The 26,590-nt window shown below is 44.7% G+C and overlaps 1 protein-coding gene and 1 long non-coding RNA gene across 8 annotated transcripts; both read left to right on the forward strand.

Annotated features, from left to right (window-relative positions):
* Positions 1–151: 151 nt before the first annotated feature.
* LOC134872051 (T-cell immunoglobulin and mucin domain-containing protein 4-like) lies at positions 152–26,584 on the forward strand. Of its 6 annotated transcripts, XM_063895148.1 has the most exons (8): positions 3,145–3,203; positions 18,593–18,854; positions 19,005–19,352; positions 19,890–19,958; positions 20,098–20,147; positions 20,359–20,446; positions 20,568–20,595; positions 25,986–26,584. In XM_063895148.1, the coding sequence occupies exons 2-8, from the start codon at positions 18,821–18,823 to the stop codon at positions 26,119–26,121; spliced, it is 753 nt and encodes a 250-aa protein (XP_063751218.1). In that variant the 5' UTR covers positions 3,145–3,203; positions 18,593–18,820; the 3' UTR covers positions 26,122–26,584. The 6 variants fall into 6 exon arrangements, with proteins under 6 accessions (XP_063751220.1, XP_063751221.1, XP_063751215.1 ...); XM_063895150.1 differs by lacking the exons at positions 3,145–3,203; positions 18,593–18,854; positions 25,986–26,584 and adding exons at positions 152–317; positions 21,176–21,954; XM_063895151.1 differs by lacking the exons at positions 3,145–3,203; positions 18,593–18,854; positions 25,986–26,584 and adding exons at positions 153–317; positions 21,176–21,954 and having other exon boundaries at positions 20,362–20,446.
* On the forward strand, positions 6,205–9,501 carry LOC134872754 (uncharacterized). Of its 2 annotated transcripts, none has more exons than XR_010166854.1 (4): positions 6,205–6,289; positions 6,610–6,679; positions 6,908–9,311; positions 9,352–9,501. It is a non-coding gene; the product is annotated as an uncharacterized LOC134872754 (long non-coding RNA). The 2 variants fall into 2 exon arrangements; XR_010166855.1 differs by having other exon boundaries at positions 9,378–9,501.
* Positions 26,585–26,590: the final 6 nt, after the last annotated feature.

The following is a 26,590-nucleotide window of genomic DNA, read 5'->3' on the forward strand; positions in this document are numbered from 1 at the left end:
CTCAGCACTGAGAGCAGATTGAAGGTTCCTGCAGCAGCATGACTCTGACTCCTCGTCCTGTGGCTTTAAGACCGAGTCTTGCAGGAATGAACATCCACTTGAGTTACGATCGGAGGACTTCAGCTGACAGCCCTTTAAAACATTCCTGAGGACGTTAGGTCTGCTCAGAGGAAACATAAAACGGGTCCTAAATATAAAGTTATGAACGGGTTTGTTTTCTTCTCAAGTCTTTAAACCCATAACATTTATTTTATAACTCAAGGTGTTGATGAAGCGAGACGGGGACGCCCGAGGAGACGCCGGTTCGAACCCCCGGGGTAAAACACGCAGGAGATAAGTGTGTGTGTGTGTGTGTGTGTGTGTGTGTGTGTGTGTGTGTGTGTGTGTGTGTGTGTGTGTGTGTGTGTGTGTGTATTTCAATGACAACAAAAACCAGACATTGTGTTCAAAATCCTGCTGTGTGTCGATTTGAATTTGCGTATTTCTGGATTTCCTCGTCATCGCCCAGGAACACTAAGAACCCGTTAGCCCTCGGTGGCTAGCTCACTAACTTAGCAACCTAGCTAGCTTTATGTCTGTTTTGTACGAAGTATAAACATTAGACCGTGAACTTAATCTTCCTTTGAGTCCAGCTTTATGACCCTGAACGTCCCCCAGCGCTCCGGTCCCAGCTGTGTGCGTCTCTGTTTAGTGTCCCCTGGTCTCCAGCTGTGTGCGTCTCTGTTTAGTGTCCCCTGGTCTCCAGCTGTGTGCGTCTCTCTTTAGTGTCCCCTGGTCTCCAGCTGTGTGCGTCTCTCTTAAGTGTCCCCTGGTCTCCTGCTGTGTGCGTCTCTCTTGAGTGTCCCCTGGTCTCCAGCTGTGTGCGTCTCTCTTTAGTGTCCCCTGGTCTCCAGCTGTGTGCGTCTCTGTTTAGTGTCCCCTGGTCTCCAGCTGTGTGCGTCTCTCTTTAGTGTCCCCTGGTCTCCAGCTGTGTGCGTCTCTCTTTAGTGTCCCCTGGTCTCCAGCTGTGTGCGTCTCTCTTTAGTGTCCCCTGGTCTCCAACTGTGTGAGTCTCTCTTTAGTGTCCCCTGGTCTCCAACTGTGTGCGTCAGCTGTGTGCGTCTCTCTTTAGTGTCCCCTGGTCTCCAGCTGTGTGCGTCTCTCTTTAGTGTCCCCTGGTCTCCAGCTGTGTGCGTCTCTCTTTAGTGTCCCCTGGTCTCCACCTGTGTGCGTCTCTCTTTAGTGTCCCCTGGTCTCCAGCTGTGTATATCTCTCTTTAGTGTCCCCCGGTCTCCAGCTGTGTGCGTCTCTCTTTAGTGTCCCCTGGTCTCCAGCTGTGTGCATCTCTCTTTAGTGTCCCCTGGTCTCCAGCTGTGTGCGTCTCTCTTTAGTGTCCCCTGGTCTCCAGCTGTGTGCGTCTCTCTTAAGTGTCCCCTGGTCTCCAGCTTTGTGCGTCTCTCTTAAGTGTCCCCTGGTCTCCTGCTGTGTGCGTCTCTCTTTAGTGTCCCCTGGTCTCCAGCTGTGTGCGTCTCTCTTTAGTGTCCCCTGGTCTCCAGCTGTGTGCGTCTCTGTTTAGTGTCCCCTGGTCTCCAGCTGTGTGCGTCTCTCTTTAGTGTCCCCTGGTCTCCAGCTGTGTGCGTCTCTCTTTAGTGTCCCCTGGTCTCCAGCTGTGTGAGTCTCTCTTTAGTGTCCCCTGGTCTCCAACTGTGTGCGTCAGCTGTGTGCGTCTCTCTTTAGTGTCCCCTGGTCTCCAGCTGTGTGCGTCTCTCTTTAGTGTCCCCTGGTCTCCAGCTGTGTGCGTCTCTCTTTAGTGTCCCCTGGTCTCCACCTGTGTGCGTCTCTCTTTAGTGTCCCCTGGTCTCCAGCTGTGTGCGTCTCTGTTTAGTGTCCCCTGGTCTCCAGCTGTGTGCGTCTCTCTTTAGTGTCCCCTGGTCTCCAGCTGTGTGCGTCTCTCTTTAGTGTCCCCTGGTCTCCAGCTGTGTGCGTCTCTCTTTAGTGTCCCCTGGTCTCCAGCTGTGTGCGTCTCTCTTAAGTGTCCCCTGGTCTCCAGCTTTGTGCGTCTCTCTTAAGTGTCCCCTGGTCTCCTGCTGTGTGCGTCTCTCTTTAGTGTCCCCTGGTCTCCAGCTGTGTGCGTCTCTCTTTAGTGTCCCCTGGTCTCCAGCTGTGTGCGTCTCTCTTTAGTGTCCCCTGGTCTCCAGCTGTGTCCGTCTCTCTTTAGTGTCCCCTGGTCTCCAGCTGTGTGCGTCTCTCTTTAGTGTCCCCTGGTCTCCAGCTGTGTGCGTCTCTCTTTAGTGTCCCCTGGTCTTCTGCTTTATGCGTCTCTCTTTAGTGTCCCCTGGTCTCCTGCTGTGTGCGTCTCTCTTTAGTGTCCCCTGGTCTCCAGCTGTGTGCGTCTCTCTTTAGTGTCCCCTGGTCTCCAGCTGTGTGCGTCTCTCTTTAGTGTCCCCTGGTCTCCAGCTGTGTGCGTCTCTCTTTAGTGTCCCCTGGTCTCCTGCTGTATGCGTCTCTCTTTAGTGTCCCCTGATCTCCAGCTGTGTGCGTCTCTCTTTAGTGTCCCCTGGTCTCCAGCTGTGTGCGTCTCTCTTTAGTGTCCCCTGATCTCCAGCTGTGTGCGTCTCTCTTTAGTGTCCCCTGGGCCCAGAGCTCCTGGTCTGGGTCACTGCGTTGGTTCTGTTGACGTCAGCAGCATGGTAGAGCGCAGAGCTCTGAGCTGCTCTGTGAATCAGACTGAAACGTCTCTCAGGAAACAGGAAGTCTGTCCTCTTGATCTGGAGGGTCTAAAAGGTCTCAGTGAGCGGCTCTCTCTGAGCCATAACACGTGCGTCAGTCCGGCTCTCCATAAACATCACGCCTCCCGAGGAGTGGCTGAACTCGCTGTTCATCCATCCAGCCCCCGCCCTCATGTTAGCATAATGCTAACACCTCAGCTGAGAGCTTCCACAGCAACAGCTTTAGCAGGAAGCTAATTACACACACACACGCACACGCACACACACACACACACACACACACACACACACACACACACACACACACACACACACACACACACACACACACCCTCACTCAGAGACCCCCCCACCAGCCTAAGCAGAGAGAGAGGGAGCTCTCACATTCTGCTGCTGGATTACTTCTCTATTCATGGAGTACTACATCTTCATCATCAGAGACCCCCAGAGACCCCAAGAGACCCCTCAGAGACCTTCAGAGACCCCCAGAGACTGGTATGATACAATAACCCTGAACAGTTTGATCACGTTGAACTCACACTGCTTTACTATCACAGATATTCATAGTATTTCCTTGAGTTTGCAGAGGTCCATTATCATTTATTTTCATGTGTTGTTTCTTTTGTACTATTTCCCTTCTTTACTTTATTCTACGTTTAAAAAAAATATTCCTCTTTATTTTTCTTATTTTCTTAATTGTATTATCAGATGTTGACCTCATCACAGTGTTCTACATCTGTTAAATGATTAATAACTCATTTGAAATTATGATGGTAGTTTTATTTCTATTTCTACAGAAAGTGTACAGCAGAGGATCTGATATCAAAACTCTCAAGAAAAGACCCTTTATTAGAACAGCTGAGACATGTAGAGTGAAGACACACACATTTAAACTTGATAGATGTTATTTATAATAGAAATGAACAATGGATAAGCAATACAGATGACTTTAACACAAAGTGTATGCATAACTTCAGTAATGTGGTGCAGTTACCTGCATCATGTGTTCTGCACGGTACCATACTAAGTACTGTTTTATATTTAGACTTAAAATGTGTCTCTGATCCAGCAGCATATTTTAATTTAGCACAATGTTTTTTTTTAAATCCACTTTTCTTCTGAACATCTCCATCACTCACATCGATTACAACTTGAGTCAAGAACATGGAAAGGGTGTCTGTAGGACTGATGAGTGCTTTTGTTCATATTGCCCTTCTGGAGTTTTCTTTTGGACTTAAATTACTCCATCTATGACAAAACAAAGAACAGAACCCGGGGGCACACCTCCCATTTTAAAGAGAAAAAGGAGGAAAACCAACATGAGGGTGGGTTCATACGAAGCACACGTATCGTCAAATCAGATCTGATTGGTTTTACGTACTCAGTCCATTTGGACCAGGTCCTGTAAAACTTTTCTTTCTCAACTTTTAGGGAAAAAGAGATCTTCTCCATAACATACATGTCATACACAATGTCAACCCATTCATCAATGGAGGGAGGCTCCACTTTTAACCATTTCCTCGTGACACATGTCTTACTAGCTGCCAGCAGTATAGCAACGTGGTGTCTTCTATGTTCCATGTTTCAAACAATCTATTACCCAGAAACAAGGTTTCACATGGTAATGGAATGGTCACACTAAATACATCACTGATATGTTTGTGGATCTCTTCCCAGTAAGACCTCATTGCTTGGCAGTCCCAAAAATATGAAAGTGGTTGGCTCCATCAGATCCACAGAGCCTCCAGCAAGCGTCCCCACTGCCTGGTGTCGTTTTGTATGGCTGTGATCAAAAATCCTGTTTATTCCTCCAACAAAACTCCCGCCATGTATTTGACCTGGTTGAGAACCATTGCAGTTGACATATTTTCTCCCAGCTCTCCTGTGTGATCTTTACGGAAGAGTATTAGGGCCACATGAAGAGAAAATATTTTTTACATTTCTGAGAAAAACAGTCAGGAATCTGCCAGGAACGGCGGAAGTGGGCTACGAGTCCCTCACAACAGAGCCTTCCATAAAAGTGGGCTATGAGTCACTCCAGTTACAGGATGGCATGAGGAGGGCGTCGGGATCGATCGGCATGCCATGGCTGCATCAGGTGAGTGAATTAACGTATATGAGGTGATAGTGTTCGTTTTGTAGGCATAGGTTAGTCTAGCTTACTATGATTGCGTAAACTCATACCAGAGACGGTATATGAACTATCTTTGCCCATACAGCTCTGTTACATCTCTGTCATCGCTGCCGTCCATTTGGGCTTATGTGCCGATGGCTGCATTGATATCTTTAAGAAAGACTCAAATGAATCATATTCATCAGGGTAACTTAACGCATGTGTGGGTTAATATAGGCCTACTGTAGGCCTTGTGCTTTCTTGCGATGTTAAGCCGGAATGGCAAGCACGTTTCCCATTGAGCGCGTTGTCAGTTAGGTGTCCTTCGAGCTAGGTAGCTTAACGTGCGTCTGCACAGCCCAAGTTTCCCATCGATAAAATATCATGCCACTTTTACTGAACAGTGTATTTCAGTTACTTGCACAGGCTACGTCCCTATCAGTGCTAATTTCAAAATACAAAATGGACAGTTCCACGTTTCTACTGTTCCTGTAATTGTCCTCTGACATGCTTGGTGTAGTTTTCAAATGAAATATCAGCCATATACTCAACATACAGCCATATACTCAACATACAGCCATATACTCAACATACAGCCATATACTCAACATACAGCCATATACTCAACATACAGCCATATACTCAACATACAGCCATATACTGTATTGACCTATTTATTATGCATGGGCAGCAGACTAATAAGGGGGGAAGGCCTATAGAACACATTTCTGTAATAAAAGTTTAGGGGTTCAAGAAATTAAGATTAGACTACACCTGTCGCCCGTCTAACACAGATAAATAGCTTGATAAACCCTGCTATGGGTTATTATTTAGCCGTCTTAAAACTGGCGTTTCATTTTGTGTGACCCTTCACCTGTCATCTAGCACATTTAGTACTTCAAGTAAAACCAGCAGCACTTGTGAACCACTGCTGATAAGAAAGTACCTATTGAATAGCCCATATTCACCAGCATTGGCAGACAGTGCAAACACATATTAGTGTGTAAACTGGTCATAGTGCAACCATTACTTAACAATGTTAATTGTGCTGCATCTTCTTCACAGGACTATCCGTGTCCAGTGTCACTGTGTCTGATTTCCTACGCCAACGAGGAGTCCTAGAGGAAGTAATAAAACACTTAGAGGAGGACAAGGTAAAGTGTGTGTGTAAACGTCAGTCTGTGCTTGTCTGGACTAGTCTGTGACATGAATGTTAATGTGAACCCCAAATGTGTGGAACTTTTACACATATGCCACACTCACAGAAGAACACACTTACATACACTGTGATGTCACAGGGATTATATTTTTGATAGTGACTTTTATTTTGACACAGTAACTTCTCAGATTGGGGTATGATGTCACTTCCTGTTCTGGGAATAGTCATTTTTCAGTTGTTCAGGGTGAAGGTCACATGTCAGCTCAGCTCCTCTGAACATTACCGTTCCGTTTTGGTGTGGCATGGCCAGTAAGTACATTTGTGTTGATTAACCTGTAGAAAGAAGAAGTGAATGAGTAAGTACATAGTTTAGGCGAAGTGAATTCATGTGGACTCAGTAATGCAGCTACTGGACTGGAAATGATGTGTGACTCAGCTAATGTTAGCAATTCCTGTGTGGGATTTACCATGGACCTTATTAGCATGGAAGCTAAGCTAAGTATAGCATTCAGTTACTTATTTGTCCTGTCTATCTGTGTAGATATCTGTAATACTTACCTTATTATTTGGTGCTTATCTGGTGTTTAGATATTACTTACACTTACCTGCTGTATTTGGGTTTATTTCAGTTTCACCTTCTTTTCAATAAACCTCGCTAACTACAAGACCTGCCTCTTCCTTGGGGGATTTGTTGAAGAGGTGAGTTTAGCTGTTAGCTTTAAGGACAGTACATACACCTTCCAGCAGTTATAAGAGCAGGGGGTTGACACACACACACACACACACACACACACACACACACACACACACACACACACACACACACACTCACATATAGATACAACAGTCACACACACTGAGCTTTAGTCATATCTTTTTGTGATTGTGAGAGTAAAACAACTTACATTTATTTTGATAATTTCACAGATTGACAAAGATGTCATTCCCTGCATGGAAGATGGAGACCTGGCAAAATACATTTCCTCATTTGGGGATCGTCTGGCATTGAAGAGTTTCTGCAGAAATGGGACAACACAAAAAACCAAAATGGGTCTTTTTGAAAAGCTTAGGGTCAAGCTTGAGAAGCGAAATAATGCTGAGGAAAACCAAACACAAGATGCAGAGCCAGCTGATTCATCAGCAGGTTCTTCAAACAAGAGGCGGAACGCAACCCATCGAAAGATTGAAATTGGATGGTTGCACTGTGAGGGAGAACAAAGGAAACAAATACGAGGTTAACAGGGAGGAGGGACAAGAATGGTACCTATTGGAATAGAATGTGGAATGGATGAGGTCCTTCAAAAAGGAAAGAGGCTCTTCTTTCCAGATGGATTGTCATCAAAAGGACATGAATCTGAGTTCAACTTTGAATTGAGGGACTACAAACAGAACCCTGTCCATGAGGATGTAACCGTTGGATTTATCTATGATACTTTGTGCATGGAGATTTTATGTTGCTACTTCCCCCAAGGAGTTGAAGGATGATAGTGCCACAGATGGTGAAAAATCAAAAGGCGGTGTAATAACAATAGATGAGGATGAGGAGGATGATCACCAGGACTCACATGATGCTTCACAACAGGATGATCTTCAGTGCGATTCAGAGCAGAATAAAAGTGAAAGAGTACAAGAGGAAGAGGATGGTGCTACAATCACTGGCATACGATATGGCACACTGTTTGAATGTGACCTGGTAACTGACATTGAATTAGAAGTAACCTTTGGTCCGGGTTGTCGTGAAATTGAAGCTGACGCTGACGATGACACAGAACCATTTGATTTTGGGTTTCAGCCCCAACTCCAACTGCAGCCACTCATAACCTCGGATGTTTCCTCGTCATTGCATTCTGCCTCCTCACTTCAGCAAGTCATGGACCCACCACCTGAGCAACTGCTCTCCACACCAACAGTATCCAATGATGCATCTCCAGCACAACTACCTGGCTCCACATCACAGGCCAGTCTCGCCCAAATAATAACCATACACCACGGTAATTGCCTAAATGAGTTGATTAAAGAGTTCATGGATCCTACTTTGCTCACACGCCCATTAATTATGAGGAGAATGCTTCCAGATAACAGTGTAGAAAAGGGGATTGGCGAAGGTGTTGTCAGAGATATTTACTGTTCTTTTTGGCAAGAATTTTATGATCGCTGTACTGTTGGAGCAGCAGTCAGTTCCATTCATTAGGCATGACTTTAGCTGTGAAACCTGGGAGGCCATTGCCAGAATTTTGCTTTCAGGTTTACAAACATGTCAGTATTTACCGATAAAATTAGCTCTTCCTCTGATGGAGGACCTCTTTCATGGATCTGTGTGCAGCAACCTCCTAGAAAGCTTCCTTCAGTATGTGAGTATTCAGGACCAGGACATTCTCAAAAAGGCGCTTGAGGATTTCTCATCAGTTGATCCCAGTGAGCTCACGGAAGTCCTTCAGAACTACGAGTGCGGAAAGATGATCAAAGCGGAAACGCTTCCACAGATCCTGAAGGAGATTGCACATAAAGAACTAGTACAAAAACCTAGGTATGTAATTGATTGTTGGAAGCAGGTGATGCATGGAAAGGTCAACATTGCTCATGAGGACCTACTGGCACGCTATCAGGCACTCAGACTCAATCCAAGACGAGTTCAAGGTCTACTTGACTTCCAAGAGGTCATGACCTCAAAACAGCGAGAGGTGGAAAACCACTTGAGAAGATATCTTAGAGAGTTAGACGAGGACCATCTCGGAAAATTCCTGCGTTTCACAACTGGTAGTGATATAATGACTTGTACCAAAATCCAGGTTGTCTTTACAAATATGTCAGACTTCTCCAGGAGGCCTATTGGCCACACGTGGATTTGTGCTGGAGGTGTCAGATAGTTACGATAACTTCCCAGATTTTAGATCAGAATTCAATGCTGTTTTGGACAGCAACATCTGGGTTATGGACATTGTCTAGGCGTCTGATGTTTTGCCCTGTCACATGCATGTTGCTCAGGGATGTTTTTACAGGGCTTTGAAAACGCTGCTACCTGAAACGTTAATTCTGTAACAGATATGTTTATGTTCTCTAGCACTTCAGCTGTTTGCTTTATACAGCCAACTGTATAATTGCACTCATGCTTTATACAGTTTAGGCTATGTGTTTGAGTCTGACTGAGGTTTGTATGTTTTGGCTTGTCACATGCATATTGGTCATAAATGTTTCTACATGCATTTGAAAGTTTACTCCTCTTGAAATATTGATCTATACTTTTATGTATACTGTTCTCTAGCACTACATAACTTTTGTTGTATGCATTTTTTTGTATTTTTGTAAAGCTGTCATGTTTTATATGGTGTAGGCCTATGTGCTGTTTGACATGTGCTGTTTGAACACAATAGGCCTATGTGCTGTTTGAACACAATAGGCCTATGTGCTGTTTGAACACAATAGGCCTATGTGCTGTTTGTTGGAACTTGAGCTGCTCAGTGTACTTGAGTACATTGAAAACAATAAGTAAAATGAGTTTTAAGTAAACGCTTTCGAAACCATTTAAGAAGTCAGTGATGTTATTTGTCACTTACATTGTTATTCAGTGATGGCATGCTGTGAGGTCTGTGGCAGGGTAAGCAGCGTGTCACAACAGCACTGTCCAGTGCAAAATCAAACAAAAGTAAGATAGATGAAAATAAAATATGTCACGTTAGTTTCTGAGGGTGATAGAGATGAGTTGTACAGCCTCATCACTGCTGGTAGAAAACAACAGTATCTTCTAGTCAAAACAGTTAGAGGAAATCACCCAGTAAAGGTGCTCTTCAGCTCAACAGACTTGCCAATCAGTGGATTAGAATGTTCAGCTTGTCCAGTATCCATTGCTCCGGAGGCATCCCCACTGAGTCCAGTTGAATTGCTCCACCAATGACTGAGCAGGCCTTCCTGATCAGCTTGTGCAGTTTGTTGGTGTTTTGCTTTCACACCACCACTAGATGTCCCTGCCTGATAGCACATTTGCAGCAGGTTACTGCAGACATTAAAGGATTTGAACTGTAGTAGAAAACACAGATCGCTCCACCCCTTCTTATAAGGGGCCTGTGTAATCCTAGACCACACCAGTCTCTCATCTAAGTGCCCACCAAGGTATTTGTAGGAGTGCACAACTTCCACATCAACTCCACAGATGAAAATCTTAGGTCAGATCTTACCAACATTTACCTGAAGATGGTTTTTGGGTACACCACTCAAGCACCCTTTACTCTGTCTCCTGTTGCCTGTCAGTACACCCCATGATGACGGGGTTACCTACTCTGATATATTAATATAATGCTTGTACTCCATTTGATAATACAATTGTTCTTATTCTGTGGTGCAGGGCTACTGTGGCACATTCTAAACATGATATAGCCATATCCTAGAAAGTCTTACTTCTGAAGTAAGTTCAGGTTATTGTCACTTCCAACAAAAGCTGAGATCATACTGATAAATAAATATAGCCGAGTCTTAAAAAGGACCACATGAACAAAATACAAGGGCATTTTGGAAAAGCATGCAATTTAATGTGACAGACATTTCAATTGATATGCATCATCAAGCAGCATAACATAAAACATTACAGCATATTCTATGTAGTTTACATTCAGTATGGATAATGCTGTTTGTGGTGGAGATGGGCACAGCAGTGGAGGCAGAGGAGATGGGCACAGCAGTGGAGGCAGAGGAGATGGGCACAGCAGTGGAGGCAGAGGAGATGGGCACAGCAGTGGAGGCAGAGGAGATGGGCACAGCAGTGGAGGCAGAGGAGATGGGCACAGCAGTGGAGGCAGAGGAGATGGGCACAGCAGTGGAGGCAGAGGAGATGGCAGTCAGTCCTCAAAGATTATTTCGTATCTCCTCTCGTAACAGTGTGTACAGTTCAGCAGCATCAGACGCATCTTTAGGAGTGTCCCATCCATTTTCCTGCATCAGCAACACTGACAGATCAAAGACATCTTCATCACAAGGCAATTGACCCTTGGGTCTGCACTCCTCCTTGCAAAGGTCGATCTCCTCTTGATCAAACAACTTCAGTCTGTCCTCTCCACCAACAATCTGTGGGGCTGTGTAGAGTAGGACTGGGCGACCCCCAGAGTCACCCCTGGATGGAACTGGTCTGATTCGATGAGAATTCCATGTCCGTACAACCTCGTCCAGCTCTTTCTGCAAGACAATGGATAGTGCTTAATTAGTCTACATGATCATCTGATTTTGTCAATGACGATACATCACAATCATTTCCTGTGTATTTTTACAATATGACACATGAGCAGTGTTTTGATTACCTCCATGCAAAGTAGTAGCCAAGGGTTTGTTATGGCCTATATTGCCTGTGTGTGTGTGTGTGTGTGTGTGTGTGTGTGTGTGTGTGTGTGTGTGTGTGTGTGTGTGTGTGTGTGTGTGTGTGTGTGTGTGTGTGTGTGTGTGTGTGTGTGTGTGTGTGTGTGTGTGTGTGTGTGTGTGTGTGTGTGTGTGTGTGTGTGTGTGTGTGTGTGTGTGTGTGTGTGTGTGTGTGTGTGTGTGTGTGTGTGTGTGTGTGGAGAATTATTGTCTTGATGCACATATAGCCTACCTGAACTAGTTCGAGGAAGCAAAATTGCATGAGAATCCACAAAATCCCCGGAGAAGTGACCAGCATCTTGCACCGATTTGAAAAGGCTCATCCAAAATTGGACGCTCTGCTTTCGAAGGATACCCCACCAGGATTCGATGCGCTGATTTGCAGTGCTGCGGCCGTACAGGAAGCTCTTTTCGCCGGCAAATGCATCGCCGTGTTCTCTTCTTAGGAAGTTTTGCATGCCCTCAACGTGACCGTTCTCAGTGCCCGTCAGCTCGCAGCCGCTCTGGACAGCCCCCAACACGCTCAACACACTGGAGGTAGTAGGAAGCAATGACTGTGGGATCATTATTGGTGGTGTAAGCCTCCATCCATAAGACATAACGACTGTAGCCATCGATGCACCCGTTGATGCAAATCCCAAATGGCTTCAATTTGTCATATGAATCCATATGCCAAAGTGCATTAGGCCCGCGGGTTGTATACAGACGGCGCCTCAGACGATGGGCCCGTCTCATTTCTACCCCGTGTGGATCAAGTGCTTTGATGATCTGCCTTACTGTTTCTTGCGAGATTACCAATCCCCTCTGAACTGCTCGAAGGTGCAGCCAACGATACCCCTGCATCTGGCCATTTCCCCTCAGTTCCTCCTGCACGAAAGGCTATCACTTGGTCTATGTCTGTCTGATTACGCCTCCTGAAAAGACCAAGTTTGCGACAACGCCTCTTTAACGTACGGATAGAAATAATAATATTGTGATTCTGCGCCAAGACACCAAGGATCTCCTTTTTAACCCAATCCTGAAATAACACTCAATTAAGTCTTCCATTTCAGCAGCAAACCAAACACGAACCAGCTCTGTTGTGAAGGACCAGACGCCCCCTTCGGTTCCTGGCAGAGTTCTGACTTTTTTTCTCTTCATGTGGCCCTAATACTCCTCCGTAGATCTTCACCCGTATTTCCTTTTCCCATTTCCTCTTTACGTATTCTGTATTCTCTGGTTTGGATAACTGTATGGCATTATATCATTTGGAGATCATTTTATTGCATGTTCCGGATTTAGTAAGTGATAGGAATACCACCATGAACCCTGATCTTTTCCCAACGTCTCTAATGTTTTAGTTAAAACTATGTCTCACTTGCAGGTACCTGAAAACCTCTCTTTCCCCAGACTGTGGTCCTTCTGTAGGTTTTCAAAGCTCTGAAATGACCCTTTGTGAACAAATGAATTATAGGTAGTTAAACCTTTTGTGATCTGTCTTAAATCTGCCGTCGGTTTTATTTGGTGTGAAGTCTGAGCCATATGCACACCACCTCATCATTTCAGTTGTGTCTTTTAACCTGCACATTTAGACTATTTCCTGCCAGGACTTCAGGAGGCTGCCTGCCACAGAGTCTTCCGGGATCTCCTGTTCTCCCTGTAGTCTGTTATCACTTAGCAGGGCTGTTATTGGGATTCCCTTTATCATCGTTCCTTCTATGTCCTTCCATGCTGCAGTGCATGTTGGTGAGCATAGGCAGATTAAGGATCTTAGTTGAGCTGCATGATAGTATTCCTGTAAGCAGGGAAGGCCCATTCCTCCTGTATCTTTTCTTAATTGCAGCGTTCTAAATCTAATTCTGGCCCTTTTCCCCTGCCACAGAGATCTTGCTATTAATCTGTGGTAGGTGGTATTCTAACTGGCAGACACTGGGAAAGATACAGCATCCGTGGAAGGATATTCATCCTAATTGATTCTATCCGGGAGCTCAAACTTAAAAGGGAATACCGTTCCATCTCTGGATATCAGCTTTCATCTTTGAACTTAGCGGGCCATAGTTGATGTTATATAATCTCGTGGAGTCCCTAGGTAGTGAGACACCCAAATATTTAATGGACTCAGCCTCCCAATTCCAGTCGTACATGGTCTTAATTGAAGAGGGAGGGTCCTAATTAAACGTCAATACTTGAGTTTTATTGATATTCATTTTATAACCAGAGTTTAAACCAAACTCCTCGCAATTTCATCACTTTTGGGAGTGTCTGAGTAGGTTGTGTTATACTTATCAATAACTCGTCGGCAAATAGGGCCAGTTTCTGCCCCCGGATGTCTGCCCCCGGATGTCATTGTTACCCCTTTTATATCCTCCCTCTGCCTAATTAGTCCACTCATGGGTTCAATGAACAAGGCGAAGAGGAGCGGCGACGCACAGCACCCCCGTGTCGTTCCTCGTTCCAGAGTGAAGGATTGGTTAAGTCTCCACTGATTTTGATTTGAGCTGTGGGTTTATTATATAGTGCTGTAAACGTGTCAGTTATAGCTGTATGGAAGCCACATTTTGAAAGTACTTTCTATAGAAATGACCATCTCACTGAGTCAAACGCTTTTCCTGCATCCAAACTTAATATCAATGCCTCCCGTTTGTGTTGTGCGACCTGCCTCACACCGTGCAGTGTCCTCCTGATGTTATCTTGGGTCTGTCTTAGTCGGACAAAGCCCGTCTGGTCCTTGTGTATTAACACTGGTAATATCCGTTCTACTCTTTAGATAATATGGAGGTGAATCATTTATAGTCGTCATTTAGAAGACTGACAGGGCGGTCATTCCCACACTGCAGTTTGTCTTTCCCCTCTTCAGGTATGATCGAAATGACTGCCTCCCGCCACGAGGGGGGGTGCGTTTGTTTTCCAAAGCCCAGTTGAACGTTTTTAATAGAGTTGGAATTAGTTGATCTTGCATTGTTTTGTACCATTCTGTGGAAAAACCATGGGTCCCTGAGACTTCCCCCCTTTCATTCTCCTGACCGCTGATTGAATTTCTTCTATTGTTATTTTAGATGTTCAGTTTTCATTCTGTTCATCAGAAATCTTTGGAAGATTTACCCGGGTCAGGAAGTTATCGATTTGGTCGTCGCTTGTCTGTGGTTGGGAATATCATATTTGATAGTATTGTTGGAAGCACTGTTGTATTTTCTCCGGATTAGTTTCCATTTCATTTGTTGAGTTTCTTATTTTATATATAATTCTGTTGTTTTCTTAACCTGTATGATAGAAGGTCCAGTGATCTCCCACCGACTCACAGTGCTGTTGCTTTGTAAAAAGGAGCTTCTTCTGAGTTTCCTGAATATTTATTTTGTCTATTTCTTTTTTAATGTTGTAATCTTCCATCTGTTATCCTCTGTGAGAGACTTTGCGTGTTCTTTCTGTAGTCTCTTCAAGTCCTCTTCCGATTCTTTTAGTTTTTGCTCCCTAATTTTCTTCTCATATGAAGAGATGGCTATGACTGCCTTTAATGCATCCCAGAGAATGGGTGGGGTCACTTCTTCATTATCGTTGGTTTCCAGATACAATTTAATTTCCCTTTTCAATTTATCTTTAATAACGGGGTTATTCAGGATGTTTGAGTTCAGTCTCCAGAGAGTGGATTTCTTACTATTATCCAGATAGATTGACATATAGATGGGTCCATGATCTGAAATAGTACTGGGTCCTATTTCACAGTTTTCCACCCTAAAAAGATCTGCTTCAAGCACAAAACAATAATGGATGCTGAGTAGACACTGAGCGTGGGAGTAATGCTGTAGTCTCGCTTTCTCTCCACACCTCCACAATCCCAACTTCACGCATCCAAACACCTAATCTCCTGCTATTGTTTTTGGCCCCAGATTTCCCGTTTGATGAGTCAATCTTCGGGGTTAATCGGATGTAAAGTCACCGCCACATATTAGAATCCCTGGACTTTCTGCTGTCATTAAATCAACCATACGTTTGAGGACCAGTCACTGCCCGGCGGGACACACGTTAAGGAGACTTATCACAATATCATCTCTTTTTCCTGGAACCATTTCAAACCTGCCCTCCTCCTCCTTATATTCTGATATGTGTTCATAGTTTACTGCATTGGATATCAGAGTCGCCACTCCTCTCCCCGACATGTGAAGAAAACCTGTTTAAATCCCGATCTGTTCGGAGTCGTTGAGGTCTCCGGTAAGAAGCTGTTTGAATTTGATCTTTCTTTAATAAGACGTTCCCCCTCTTAACTGGATCGAGTACTCCATTTATATTAAAGGATGTTACTTTTAAGGATCTGTTATGCATCTATGTGATTTCCTCCTCCCTCCCAAACAAACATCTGGGGCGCTTCCCCCTCCCCCGAAACCCGGCAGGGAATGAACCACTAACATAATGTAGGGTGACCAGACGTCCTCTTTTGCCCGGACATGTCCTCTTTTTATGTCCTGTCCGGAGCGTCCGGGGGGGTTTTATAAACTCATGAAAACGTCCGGTTTTCAGTTTTTCATGGGACCATTAAGCGTGTACTTAAATTGAATGGCGCTTTGCACAGAAGTCTACTGTACTTAGACTTCCCCCCCAACAATCGCAAGTGTCCTCTTTTTCGCCACCTCAAATCTGGTCACCCTACATAATGATAAACATCAAACTAAACCCCCTTTGTCCTCGTGTCTCCCTATGTAGGGGTCTGTTAACCTGAAAGTCTCCCTCAGTCCGGAGGGAGAGGCCCTCACCTGCAACAGTCGCATGTCGGGGAAGAAAGAAAAAATCAAAAGTGAAAAATTGTCCCCGAGCGACCCAGTCTATGAACTAGTGGATCTCCACCACTAATTAACTTTAACTAACTGTGTTTTCCTTCAGCACTTTTCGTATCTCTGTGTATTCTCTTCGTTTCTTCAGTATTAAAGGCGGGCAGTCGTGGTCCAGGTGTATGTGTTTTTCTTGCCAGGCAAACCCCTCCTTCTGCCATGCGGAGTAATGTCTCTTTGGTTTTAAAACTTAGACGCTTGATTACGATGGAGCGTGGCGGTGCGTCTTCCGGCGGCTGCGGTCCCAGAGACCGGTGTGCTCTATCAATCTGCAGGTCGGGCATGTCATTAGTTAGCTCGAGACCCTCGCGGAGCAGATTTTCCACAAATGAAACCATTGTGGTCGATTCCTTCTTGGATCCCTCCGGCACCCCATAGATCCTTAAGTTATCACGTCTGGAGCGGCTTTCCAGATCCAGCAACTTGTCTTCCAGCTTGGTGTGCAGTTCAGCATAGCCGTGACAACTTCTGCTGTGTTTGGGATTCTTTCTTCTGCTCTCTCAATTCGTCCCTCCGCCTCGTCCAGTCTGGTGTTCGCCTTAATAATTTCTTCTTCTATTCTCTCTAATTGTTCTTTGTTCTCTTGGCGAAAGCTTCTTAGTTCTCGCAGAATCAGATCCAAGTCGGCCATTTCTCCGCACTGCACGTGTTGATTGCTAGCTTAAACCTGTTCGCTGCTAACTGTTGCTGCGCCTGTCTTCCTCGCCCGGCTGTCCTCAGACGACGTGTATTGCTCACAGTGGTGATATGGTGTTTTTAACCCCCTTCGCCACACTTTTGCGGAATGATTTATTTGGTTTGTATGGGGATATTGCTCTTACTGCTCTGGCTCAACCGGGAGCTCCCTCACTATGCGACCATCTTGACGGTGTTCCGACCGGAAGTCAGCACAATGATTTTATAGTTTCAGATGAATCTCAACACCGTCCCTTTACCTGGCATTCCTGTCTCCATATGCTCTTGTATAGTTTATATTTTACCTTCAATTCATATTTCAGTTTTACATACCCCCTATTTTTCATGCTTCTATGTCTGCCACCATCTGTATTATGTCTGTCCTCTAGCTGCTTGATACGGCTGAATGTACCAGCTGAGGATGAAGGATGATCTCACCCTGAGAGATGGAAGGACAAGGCAGACCTGTAAAACACATATAGATCATTTACAATGAGAGAAAAGGAAACAAAGCGCTATAAAGGTTGGCTTCGTCCTGTAAAAACAATCCATACTCCACAAGCTGTCTTTACCTGTTGTCTCTGTAACAAACAGAACAAGCTGAGGACACCCTGTTGCATTACAGTGCTATTGATTTAAAGAGAAATATATAATGTTAGTAGGTGTTTGGAAACACAGATCAATTCATAGCAAGCACACCATCTGTCAATCAAAGGTGTGGCATGATCACAAACGGCACCATCAGAACAGGTATTCTGAGCCTCTGCAGTTCAGTCCGATTCTGACAGCCTGAAAAAGCATGCAGACAAGGAGGTGTCAAGATCCTTGTGTGGTGTTTGTAGTTTCCTCCTTTATTTTGAAATGTTTCCCTCCGTTGTGTCATGTGCAGTTCTACTTCCTGTCTTTGGTTTCCCTTGTGTCTCATTGTCTCATTGTTGTCCCCTGTTGCCCTCGTGTTTGTGCCTCCCTCCCCAGCGGTGGCCTGTGTTGTGATTAGTGTCTTTGTATGTAGTCCTGCTCTCCCTTGTGTTCTTAGTCAGTTCGTTGTCGTCCTTCATATGTCAAGTCAAATGCCATCAGTCATTAGGAGAAGAGCAGACGCTTTACAACAGAAACACAAACTGTTAAATCAAAATGTATTCATGTTGAGCATTTGTAATGACTCAATAAATGCTTGAGATAGTATGCATATAGAGAGCACCACCATTCAGTCTTTGTGTTAAGAGACTTTCAAAAGAGATTATCCATACCAATGAAATGAAATCAAAGATTTAGGGTAAAACAAATGTAGAAACCCAAATATAATAATGATGTAATCTATCTGAAAGCATTAAACCCCCTCTGGCTATAAAACAGACAACATACTGTAGTAATCAACTATTTGAAATGTACAGTAATAATAAGTAGAATTTACAACTGTAGCAAAGTATTATCAATGGAAATGGATGAACTTCAATACTACAGCAAACAAAGTGTTAGACTCAATAAGATGTTTAAAATGACACAGCTCACAGCTGTTTGACATGTTCACAGGTAATGCAAATACTGCTGTTCACTGTTCAGACACAGTGAAGACAAACCGAGTTACAGCAGACAACAACACTTAAACCTTCTTTATTAGACCGGGGTCCGGAGCCCAGAGAGGGAGGAAACATTTATTATTTTCATCATAAGAAACAAGTGAATATAAACAGAGAGTAAAGGCACTGAGGAATCCAATAGTAAGGATTTATTTTATTGTATGTCTTTGGTTACCCTGATTTTAACATGTCTATTATTATTTATTGTCAGCCAATAGAAATGCAGTGTGAGGTCGTCTGTCTGTTAAAGAGCTGGAACTGGAGTCTGAGGTTCAAACAGGAGCTGACACTATAGCTGCTGACAGGAAGTCCCTCGCTGATGCGGTGAAGTCATCATCGCTTATATTGAACCCGGTTCAACTTCGAGAGACAAATACAGACATCTTACAAACATGTTTAGCTGTTTAGCAAATCCTTTTGTGTAAGTGTGTGTCAGTGTGTTCATCATGAAGCTCTCCCTGCTGCTCGCTCTGCTCTCAGGTAACTTATATTCACCTTATTATTATTTACCCTGACTTCATTTGGTCCAAAAGATTCATTACAGAGTCCTCAGTCAGCTTATGTAGGGCTTTGTAAGTGATGTAAGTCATTTTATGTGTTGATCTGTGCTCTCTGTGTTTGTCTCCTCAGTCTCTGGAGGATCCGGCCTCAGAGTGCCGAGTGTCTCAGGTCAGGACGTGACTCTGCCCTGTACATATGACATTAAAACATACGGACCCCTGGCGGTATGTTGGATTCGGGGGGACATCCCAAACTCTGGATGCAGTAAGCAGCTGACCGCTTCAGACGGACGTCAGGTGGTGTTCGGGGGCGGGGCTTCCAGCAGGTACCAGTTGCTGGGTCGCCTGCTGGACGGAGACGTTTCCCTGACCGTCCTCAAGGTCTCGGAGCTGGACGCCGGGCGCTACGGCTGCAGGGTGGAAATCCCAGGCTGGTTCAATGACGAAAAACATCACATCGATCTGACGGTGGAGAGAGGTGAGGGTCATTACTCGGTGTGAAAACAACCGTAACGTCTGGTGAGGGGCATCATGGGAGTTGTGGTCCTCAGCTTCTTCTGGATTCCTTCACTGTCCAAGAAAATGTTCAAATATTTAAAAAAAGGTATGGAAATGAAAACAAGTCTAAGTGTCAGGGAAATCAGCGTTTAGAAAAAACGCTTTAAGAAGTTTTTTATTTCAGTAGGAAAAACAGTTTGCCCAAAAATCCAAATCACTGGATTTGTTAACCCTAACCCTAACCTGACTTCTCCGGAACATCTTAAAATCTTATTTCGACCCTAATCTAAAATATTCCAACACATTTCAACGGAAACGTTCAAAAAATATTTGAATGAAACTATCTAAAATAACTTCTGGGGGAAACCCTAAAATATCATAAAAGTGTGGATTCCCTAAATGTGGGTTCTTTATAATCCGACAAAACCAGTAAAAACATCTCACAGAAAACTGGAAAATCTTAAATCCGATCTTCATGTTTTTTAGGAACGTTAATAAAACCGTGTTTCTGTTTCAGCTCCAGAGACGACCACACCTTCCCACACAGAGACGGCTTCAGAGCAGACACACACACACACAGCAGCAGGTAACACACACACACACACACACACACACACACACACACACACACACACACACACACACACACACACACACACACACACACACACACACACACACACACACACACACACACGGGTAACACTCTGTCTGGTGTCCTGCAGATCTAATGAGCTCACAGATCCTCCAGACCAACAGCAGCTTCAGCGCCGAGGTGAGCAACCACTGCAGATCCTTTTATAAAATACGGTGTAGTGCTAATGTGTGTGTGTGTGTGTGTGTGTGTGTGTGTGTGTGTGTGTGTGTGTGTGTGTGTGTGTGTGTGTGTGTGTGTGTGTGTGTGTGTGTGTGTGTGTGTGTGTGTGTGTGTGTGTGTGTGTGTGTGTGTGTGTGTGTGTGTGTGTGTGTGTGTGTGTGTGTGTCAGCAGGCCGGGGGCAGCAGTGTGTTCCTGCTGTGTGTTGTGTTGGGGATGCTAGCTGTGCTGACGCTGGTCGCTGCAGTCCTGGTTCTCGGTGAGTTGAACAGGAAGGAGTTTGATTTGTTTGTTTGTGATGGTGTTTATTCTTCACACACCAGTCCACCAGTCCCTGAACCAGAGGAACTGAGCTTCTTTTCTCTTCCTTATTTCTGCAGCCAGCCAACAGAGACGACTCAGCAACAAGTGAGTGCTCCGCTTCAGAGGAACGCTTCTGTTCACACGGCTCTGCAGAGTTCGGGGTTCATGATCAGTGATGTCAGTTACTTTAATCTGACCACTTTTTTCAGTAACGAGTAATCTAATACATTACTATCTCCAAACAGTAATCAGATTAAAGTTACTTATCCAGGTCACTGTGCGTTACTCTTTCTCTCTTCTTCCTTGAGAAGATTTGTTTGCTTTCTTCTCGCGTCTCGGCAGCTGCTGAAAGTAACTAATAAAGTAACTTGTAATCTAACTTAGTTACTTTTAAAATCAAGCAATCAGTAAAGTAACTAAGTAGTTATTAAAGGAGTGATCAGATTACTTTTTCAAGGTTACTATGGCAACACTGATCATGACTCAGAGACTTCACGAGTCAGTTAGCCATCAGAACCAGTACCTGAGACATGTTTTAAAGGCTGGTGAATACAATGTGGTGATGATTACTGGTTTCTGTGTAAATGTTAGAGCAGTTAAAACAGCACTAAAGTCAGGGGGGGTGCACCTGACAGGAGAAAACGTTTTAATTAAGTTGAAATATGTTGTTGGTTGTGTCTTGCAGCCCTGATCACCAGGTCCAGTCAGGTGTGGTTCAGCCGAGGCTCAGCCGGGGAGAAAAGTGCAGATCTGCAGTCATGTATATTTACAGAGACCAATGAAAACCCTCAGGAGCTCTCAGCTGTTCCACACCCCCCATCTTCCTGAACCATCCAACCAGCACCACAGAACCAGTATCCCCTCTCGTTTCCGGCTTCTGGGCCAGACAGTCCCACTGAACGCACCACAGCCAATCAGAGGGTTGCTATGGTGCATTCCAGTTGTACCGGGCAGTGGGAGCACCTAGCTATCTTACCTTAGCCACACATTTTACAAGCTAGCTAGTAAATGCTATCTACAATAAGCACAGAAAGTAGGGAGGAGTGTTTGGTAGATTATTACTCTCATCCCGTCTAAATTCCAGTTATCCCTCTGGAGCCTCCTCTGTGAGGAGGAGCCTCGTCTGTGAGGAGGAGCCTCGTCTGTGAGGAGGAGCCTCGTCTGTGAGGAGGAGCCTCGTCTGTGAGGAGGAGCCTCGTCTGTGAGGAGGAGCCTCGTCTGTGAGGAGGAGCCTCGTCTGTGAGGAGGCTCTAAGGGAAGCAAACACCAATACCAAACACACACACACTCCCTTACTGTCTGTGCTTTGTTGATGTGTGTGATGCTTGTCTCTAATAGTGTGCGTTACTATCAGGGCCATGCGACTGCTGATCTCCTGCTTTTATTGTTTGTTTGTATATATTGATATTGCACTGTTTGACGAACCTGTGACCTGCGGCTTTCATTAAAAATCTTTGAACGATCCTTTGGTCCAGTGATTGATTAAAATGGGCAGGTGTTTCAGCCTCAGATATTTCTGGCAGTGTGAGATGTGTGTTTCAGCCTCAGATATTTCTGGCAGTGTGAGATGTGTGTTTCAGCCTCAGATATTTCTGCCAGTGTGAGATGTGTGTTTCAGCCTCAGATATTTCTGCCAGTGTGAGATGTGTGTTTCAGCCTCAGTGTGAGATGTGTGTTTCAGCCTCAGATATTTCTGGCAGTGTGAGATGTGTGTTTCAGCCTCAGTGTGAGATGTGTGTTTCAGCCTCAGATATTTCTGGCAGTGTGAGATGTGTGTTTCTGAAGAAGTGAAACTGTATCCGAGGTTCAGACAGGAAGTAACCGATGCCTCCATCTGGCGCTGACAGGAAGTCCGGCTCTGACCACATGAGCGATGAAGTCATCGTCGCTCAGACCGGCTTTGGCTCATCCTGTCAGCTGAACATTAACAGATACAATGAAAAGATCCTCTTTATGACCCAATTTGATTGGAAGGGATCCCTCTGGCTCGCTGATATAAATGAATAGATCATTACATTGTTTTTGCTCAGACAGCTTTTCCTGTGAAAGGAACAAAGTCCTGGAACTTGCTACCTGATCACTTGAACTCTGCTGCTAACTTCACCACTTTTAAGAGAGCTACCAAATCCTGCTTAATCCAACTACAAACATGTTCCCATGTCTGGTTTCAACGTTTCTAATGTATGCATTACTGTATCTGTCCCTACCAACTAAACGATAAATAAATACAAAAGACATTCAGGCTGATGTTCTCACACCAGAGGCTGCTCTCTTATATTTCGATCAAGTCAAACTCAGACTTTTTTCTGTTTTCGTTCTGTTTTTGTGCTTCTGATTAAAGTCGCGGTGCATCACTTTTTACAGTGTGTCGCTGTGTGACTCGCTGTGTGTGTGTGTGAAGGTGTCAGTGTTTAAATGTGTGTGTCAGTGTGTGTGAGTGTGTTCATGATGAAGCTGGCTCTGCTCCTCGCTCTGCTCTCAGGTAACTTTGATCAGATTCATTTCATTAACAGAAAGTCCCGTTTTTATTATTCAGGTTGAGATGTTTCTGCAGAGCTTCGAGGCTAAAGAACATCAAACATTTGTTAGTATTTTATTATAGTTTGAACAACATCCTTAACTTAATCTTAGAGCTGTTTTAAAGTGAGCTGATAATAAGGAGCGTTATTTAAAGGACCGTCCCTCTGATCTGGAGCGCCTCTGTTTATCAGAGTGAGTATATCTGTGGATCGCCCGCAGACTCCGGACTGTAAGACTTGACCCACAGACTTGTTTTGGGACTCATCAGTTGTCACTTGGGACTTGATTTAGGGATTAATTTGAGTTGTGTCTATTTCATTTGGAGCTTGAATGCTAAGACTTGATTGGGAATTTGTATGTCTAGATCTGGGACCTGAATTTTGGACTTCACTTGAGACTCAATACAAGACTTGTGATCTGAGAAACAGAGACTGGGTGCTCGGGTCAGTGACAGTGAGACAGAGGTGATGGATCAGTCTTCAGACCAGAGTTTATGTGTTGATCTGTGCTCTCTGTGTTTGTCTCCTCAGTCTCTGGAGGATCCGGCCTCAGAGTGCCGAGTGTCTCAGGTCAGGACGTGACTCTGCCCTGTACATATGACATTAAAACATACGGACCCCTGGCGGTATGTTGGATTCGGGGGGACATCCCAAACTCTGGATGCAGTAAGCAGCTGACCGCTTCAGACGGACGTCAGGTGGTGTTCGGGGGCAGGGGCTTCCAGCAGGTACCAGTTGCTGGGTCGCCTGCTGGACGGAGACGTTTCCCTGACCGTCCTCAAGGTCTCGGAGCTGGACGCCGGGCGCTACGGCTGCAGGGTGGAAATCCCAGGCTGGTTCAATGACGAAAAACATCACATCGATCTGACGGTGGAGAGAGGTGAGGGTCATTACTCGGTGTGAAAACAACCGTAACGTCTGGTGAGGGGCATCATGGGAGTTGTGGTCCTCAGCTTCTTCTGGATTCCTTCACTGTCCAAGAAAATGTTCAAATATTTAAAAAAAGGTATGGAAATGAAAACAAGTCTAAGTGTCAGGGAAATCAGCGTTTAGAAAAAACGCTTTAAGAAGTTTTTTATTTCAGTAGGAAAAGCAACAGTTTGCCCAAAAATCCAAATCACTGGATTTGTTAACCCTAACCCTAACCTGACTTCTCCGGAAAATCTTAAAATCTTATTTCGACCCTAATCTAAAATATTCCAACACATTTCAACGGAAACGTTCAAAAAATATTTGAATGAAACTATCTAAATAACTTCTGGGGAAACTATCATAAAAGTGTGGATTCCCTAAATGTGGGTTCTTTATAATCCGACAAAACCAGTAAAAACATCTCACAGAAAACTGGAAAATCTTAAATCCGATCTTCATGTTTTTTAGGAACGTTAATAAAACCGTGTTTCTGTTTCAGCTCCAGAGACGACCACACCTTCCCACACAGAGACGGCTTCAGAGCAGACACACACACACACAGCAGCAGGTAACACACACACACACACACACACACACACACACACACACACACACACACACACACACACACACACACACACACACACACACACACACACACACACACACACACACACACACACACACACGGGTAACACTCTGTCTGGTGTCCTGCAGATCTAATGAGCTCACAGATCCTCCAGACCAACAGCAGCTTCAGCGCCGAGGTGAGCAACCACTGCAGATCCTTTTATAAAATACGGTGTAGTGCTAATGTGTGTGTGTGTGTGTGTGTGTGTGTGTGTGTGTGTGTGTGTGTGTGTGTGTGTGTGTGTGTGTGTGTGTGTGTGTGTGTGTGTGTGTGTGTGTGTGTGTCAGCAGGCCGGGGGCAGCAGTGTGTTCCTGCTGTGTGTTGTGTTGGGGATGCTAGCTGTGCTGACGCTGGTCGCTGCAGTCCTGGTTCTCGGTGAGTTGAACAGGAAGAGTTTGATTTGTTTGTTTGTGATGGTGTTTATTCTTCACACACCAGTCCACCAGTCCCTGAACCAGAGGAACTGAGCTTCTTTTCTCTTCCTTATTTCTGCAGCCAGCCGACAGAGACGACTCAGCAACAAGTGAGTGCTCCGCTTCAGAGGAACGCTTCTGTTCACACGGCTCTGCAGAGTTCGGGGTTCGTGACTCAGCAGAGACGTCACGAGTCGGTAGATTTCCCACCATCTCAGGGAACCTCGGGTCGCACCGCCCTCCCACGCACTAACACTCGACTGAAACTCAGAGAGCTGGATCAGTCAGAACCGAAACCCCCGTCTCAGGGATCACTCGATAATATCCATGAGTCAAACCTGTGATGAGTGGAAACCTTACAGCTTCAGCCGTTAGTTTCAGATCAACGGACATCTTCCTGGATGAGGCTGATATCCTCATGAATCATCAGAGCTCAAATTTACAACAATAATCACATTTTCATTCCATCATTGATATCTTTATTAATACTATTGTAAAATTCATATTTGTACCTACTTCTCTTTGTTGTGATTGCAGTAAAATTAGCACATTTATTCTATTTATTTAAGGTCTTTATTATATTCTTTAAATGATGTTTTTAAACTGAAGTAGAGCGACTCTCATGGAATCCAGTGTCTACAGGATGACAAAAATGGCTAAAAACCAACCAAAATTTAAGGGAATCCAAAAACTAAAATAGAATTTGTTCAGAAAATATTTTTGTAATATAAAATCCTGAATGTGGCCAAAAAGTTTGAGCTGAGACGGATAACATCTTAAAATTCACACAAAAATAATCAATATACAAAAAGAACACAGAACAAAATCCAAAATATTTGTACGTATTTTAATTCCATTTAATGTAAATTTGTATTGCACCGTTACTGTTTCAGTTATATCCATATCTATCTTTAGTCTTTATTTATTCAGTTGTATTCTTTTCTTAACTGAAATGAAGTGACTGCCACAAAAGAAAGAAATCTGATGGTGATCAATATATCCTTTGTTTCCGTCTCGCAGCTCGGAGCCTCGGGTCCTCGGCCCGGTGGCGTCGGAGCTGCAGCTGCAGAGCCGCAGCTTGGCCTTGGAAAACATTTACCAGGTGGACGAGGACGGTGGCCGCGGTGACGGCGGAGAGTACGAGGTTCTCCCCTGAATCTCCGCCCACTAATAGACAGGAAGTCCACCAGTTCTGCCCGGGGTGTAATTAATGTAGAACCGCCACTGAGTTCTAGACAAGAACCGAGGAAGGGAGTGAACACTGAAGCCCATATTTGGAATGACCCTGGTGGTCAGAAGTGGATACTGCAGCTTATGTGACGTCATTCTGGCTCAATCAGACTTTGTCCCATTGACCATCAACAGCCCTTATGGGAGTGATCGGGTAAATGACTCTGACGGCGATACGGGCATATTGTGCGGAGGCGGGGCTTAAGATTGTTCAGGGCAACGCAGATGCCCCTGCTCTTTTGGTCCAATGATTGGAGTAGATTGATGGTCGTTAGGCTTCATGCACTACCCCCCCCTCCCCCAGTCTTCCTGGAGTAAACCACATGATCCCTGCCATGCTTGTGTCTACGTCTGTTGTTTTATTAATAAACCTGAAGTTTCTACCAGTTGTGGGC

Source organism: Eleginops maclovinus, chromosome 11, assembly GCF_036324505.1.
Source record: "Eleginops maclovinus isolate JMC-PN-2008 ecotype Puerto Natales chromosome 11, JC_Emac_rtc_rv5, whole genome shotgun sequence".
Classification (NCBI taxonomy): domain Eukaryota; kingdom Metazoa; phylum Chordata; class Actinopteri; order Perciformes; family Eleginopidae; genus Eleginops; species Eleginops maclovinus.